This window comes from Entamoeba invadens, assembly GCF_000330505.1.
Source record: "Entamoeba invadens IP1 unplaced genomic scaffold scaff_1105074725163, whole genome shotgun sequence".
NCBI classification, from domain to species: domain Eukaryota; phylum Evosea; order Mastigamoebida; family Endamoebidae; genus Entamoeba; species Entamoeba invadens.
Window position 1 is genome coordinate 66125 of NW_004443556.1, and position 4425 is coordinate 70549.

The window sequence follows — 4425 nt, forward strand, 5'->3', positions numbered from 1 at the left end:
CCCCCTACTGTATCATTTATATTTTCTTATTATAAACAAAAAGTTTAATTGGGTTATACAAGAATTAAAAAACCGCTTCCGTCTTTTTAACCACTTTTGTATATATTCAAATAATATAAATATAATATAATGTATGTACTGTTTACTTGAACTGCATATGAGCTGTAAAAACTTTTTCTATCCGAGGCAGGGCTCAAACCGGATTCAACTGGTGGCTAGCCCGTGTTAATTTTTAAATATTTTCTGCCAGAATTTGTGTTTGGAACTATTATTTTTAATTTGTTGACTAAATTAATTAAAGTTTGTTGTTTGTGTCAAACAAAAAATACATAAGTAAATTATGATAAAAAATAATTATTTATTCGGAAATCAAAAACACAGAAAACAAAAAGACAAAAAACAACTTGTTATACCATTTTATTATTGTGTTTATAAAAATGTTAATTTCTGTAAAATTGTAATGTATCACAACCACCTTTCTCTTGAATAATTATTATAACATAAATATGAACATTTAATTGTTTGATATGTTGTGTTTTCATCACGACATTACTTTTTTTTATGTAATAATATTAATTATAATTTTTGAAGTGTTTTGATTAAATATTCCACAAAATGATGTACTACTGATAAAAGCAAGTAAATTGTTATTTGACATGTATGCAAAATACATATTTAAAAAAATATTTGAATCTAACACGTTTTGAATTTAAAATAAAAAGGAAAATGTTTATAATATTCAATGTTAACATTTTGTTTTAAAAAATGTTAATATAATAGTATAACATTAAAAACAAATTTTCAACGACCATTTAACCGTGTTTGGATAGTGATTATACACATAAAACTAATTATAAATAATATTTATTTTTTAAAATGACATAAATTGTTTTTGTGAGTCAAAACAAATTGCCAAATATTGTACAAGTTGATCCAAAGTTGTTAACAAGTTGTATTGATTTTAAATATACAACTATTATTGTTTTTTTCATTATCAAATGCGTTGTTTAGAACACAACAAAATGAACATTGATATTAATATATTTATATGGTATCGTCCAAATTTGTAATGTCAATTTATTTATTATAATTTTCATATAAAACAACAAACTGTCATATAAATTAATAAGTGTTAAGATTTCAAATCACTTTACTCTATATTTTAGTTACAATAATGCTAATATTTAAATTGAGAAATGTATAAAAATTCTTTTTGTGTTTTATTTGATACACTGATTCGTGTTTAATCAATACAATGAAACAGTGATTACTTTAAGGTTTAAACAATTTAAATTATATATTATGTTCTAACACAGAATGTAATGACAACATTTTTATTTTACTTCATTCCAATAACATTTTCCTATTATTTATTTATGCCATTCAATCAAAATTTTTTCTCAAAAAGTTATTTGTTTTATTTTTCTTTTGTTTTTGGTTTAAATATTTAAATTTTTCTTATTTGTTTTTTCTGGTTATTATTTGTTTTTCAAAACACTTTTGGTCTTATTATTTGAAGAACGGAATAAAGTGTAGTTTTGAGCATATTATTCAGCAACATTCCCAAAACAGCATTTTTTTAATTTTTATAATTATTTTCTTTAAATTGAGCAAAAAAATTTCTTTTGTGAATAGGATTTTTTATTTTATCCAAAAAGATAAAATGCCATTATTTCTTTTTCAAAAAACGATTATTTAATTGAGGTTTGCATTCGGGAGTTAAATTGTATTATATTGTTAATTATAATTTTATTATTAACAATAATAAAAACAATAGTAAATGGTTAAACAAAAAACTATTATTTTTCTATATTATGAGAAAATAAGCGATGAGGCGGTAATAATTCGTTATTGATATTTTTTTAATTAATTAATTGTATGAATTAATATATAAAAAGTTTCAATAGAGTGGTAATGAGATTATAACTACTATTTAATTAATACCAAATACCAAACTTTCAATTCAAGATGATGTTTGTGAACCCACAACAATGCATTATTCCCCAAGTTAACTCCAACACACAGAGCGTTCGACTGATCCGTCTTGAGAATCGGATGGATCAACTTCTTACTCAGTCGGTTTCAACTCATTCCCAAATTGGTAGTTTAACAAACAACATTGTGATTCTAGATTCAAAACTGGATTTTGTGACAACTCTTTTGAATCAAATGGCGTCAAAGTTCTCCGACCTTTTAATTCAAAATGTCAACATGAAAAAGTCGATTGATGGTCTTCAAAGTCACTTTCCCACCAAAACCGAGAAAATTGACGAAGTTGAAAAATTGCCGTCGAAAATTGAAAAGGTTCAAAATCGGGTCCAACAAAGTGCGCCGACGCAATGCACCAAATCACCATCACCGAAACTACAACCAAAACAAACACATCCGTTTCAACAAGAAGTCCAACGCCCGAATTATCCCGCCAAAAGTCCGAGTCCAAACACCCCCAAAGAGCAGAAGAAGCCGTCAATTCCAATAAGAAATACAACGAAACCGACTCCATCGGTGCCAAAAAATAAGAAGGACGACTTTGCGGGGCTCTCATTTGAAACGGAAATTGGTGATATCAAAAAACAGCAGAAAGACGACAATTTGAGTGTCAAAAAGAAAGGCGACGAAGAGATAAAGAAAGTCCAAACCAAACTTGAAAACGTCGAAAGTGATGACAAAAACAGTTTACTGGAAATTGCGACAGATGTGAAGAAGAAGAATAATAAAAAGAAAAAGACAGAGAGTGCTACACTGGCTGGAGTTAAGATATCAGAGATACCAAACATAGTACCAATCCCTTCTGTTCCTAATGTCCCGACTATCTCATTGGTGGAAACTAAGAAGTCAACAAAAGAAGAGGGGTCGGTTGTGTCGCATATGAATGATAAGAATATCAGTGAACAAAAAGACGCAAAAAAGGACGACAAAAATCGGTTCATCCCAACAAAAGACCAAATCGAACAATTCACCCTCGAACGCCTCAAAGACACAGAAAAGAAACACATCGACGACTATAACACAGTGAGACAAAATAATGACGCCAAGAAAAGTACTATTAAGAAACTAAAAACGGAAATGAAAGGTATTACAGAGGAAACTAAAAAAGACGAGAAAGAAGATAATTATCATATTATTGAACAAAAAGAAGAAAAAATAGAAAAAATTGTTGAAATACCAAAAATACCACAAGCAAAAAAAGAAATCCAAATCCCAAAAATTCCTGTTTCAAATGATGAAGTAAATTATTGTAATGAAACACAACAAAAGGTGGTCTTAGAAAACAACTCGATGTCGTCAAAGATAGATAAGAAACCAAATAAAAAGATAAGTCCTGTTCCTGTTTTACCAATAATCTCAGTCATATAATAATATAATCCAGGAGTTGAGAAATGGTTAAAATAATTGGTTCGTACTTTGTTTGTATCACCTATTCAATCGATAGAAGTAAGAGTTATTAATGATAACTTTTATTTATATTACTTGTTTTAGTACTATTTAATAATAATATTACTTATTATTACTATTACTTGTTTTAGTTAAATATAGTATATTGTAACTATTTAAGTACAAAATTATATGATTAAATTAAAGTAAAAAGAGCTTATTTGTGGGTTTTTAACAGGTTTTATTTTTTGTGTATTTTTTTCTGTCAATTTATTTCACCCATTATACCGTTTTTGCTTCAATCTATTTTTTGAATAACTAAAACTTAGCCTTACTATTTTTTATTAATATCAAACCATTTACTTTGAAAGTATTATTATGATAATATTTTCATTTGATATTATAAATTAATTATGATATTAATGTAATTATACAATTTTATCGATAGTAAATAACGACTTTGTAAAAGTACCAAGGTTTTACTGTTTTCAAACAACAACGAAAACGATGTTGTCCTGAAGATGATAGTTGGAGTAATAGTTCTTTACTTTCGGCGCGTAGTATAAGAAACGATATTCACAATTATTTTTTTGTCAAATTGAATATGTTTGCAAATATATTATATTTGAAAGAACATAGACAACAATGTTTGTTTTGATAGTCTAATTGATTTTGTTATTCATAAAAGATCTATAGACGTATTACGGAGACACCACAAATACCCAAGATGTTTCTAGACAGGAGAAAACTAGCGCAAACACCATGGTTCAAGTTTGCCAACAACCCTAGATACATCAGATTCCTCTTTGATATTCCAGCTAGGGTTGCGATTTTCCCAAACTCCAAGCGGACCAAGAAGCTTGGACTGCCTTGTTTGATCCAGGTCATCAAACTGAGACAGTTGTATGCGCCTATTTATAGATCAAAGCCTGGTGTGTTGCACAAAAACATGGACGGTATCACAGTCGACACCGAGACCCACCAATGGTATTCCGTTAGAGAAAATGGTCCTATTTGAGTCGAAGACATGTTTGTCCCTTTCTACTCTTT

General features: G+C 28.3%; 1 protein-coding gene across 1 annotated transcript; it reads left to right on the plus strand.

Moving 5' to 3' along the window:
* Window positions 1-1971: 1971 nt before the first annotated feature.
* EIN_117770 (hypothetical protein) lies at window positions 1972-3357 on the plus strand (the record flags this gene model as incomplete). The annotated part of the gene is made up of 1 exon (XM_004258936.1): window positions 1972-3357. The coding sequence occupies one exon, from the start codon at window positions 1972-1974 to the stop codon at window positions 3355-3357; it is 1386 nt and encodes a 461-aa protein (XP_004258984.1).
* Between the last annotated feature and the right edge of the window lie 1068 nt (window positions 3358-4425).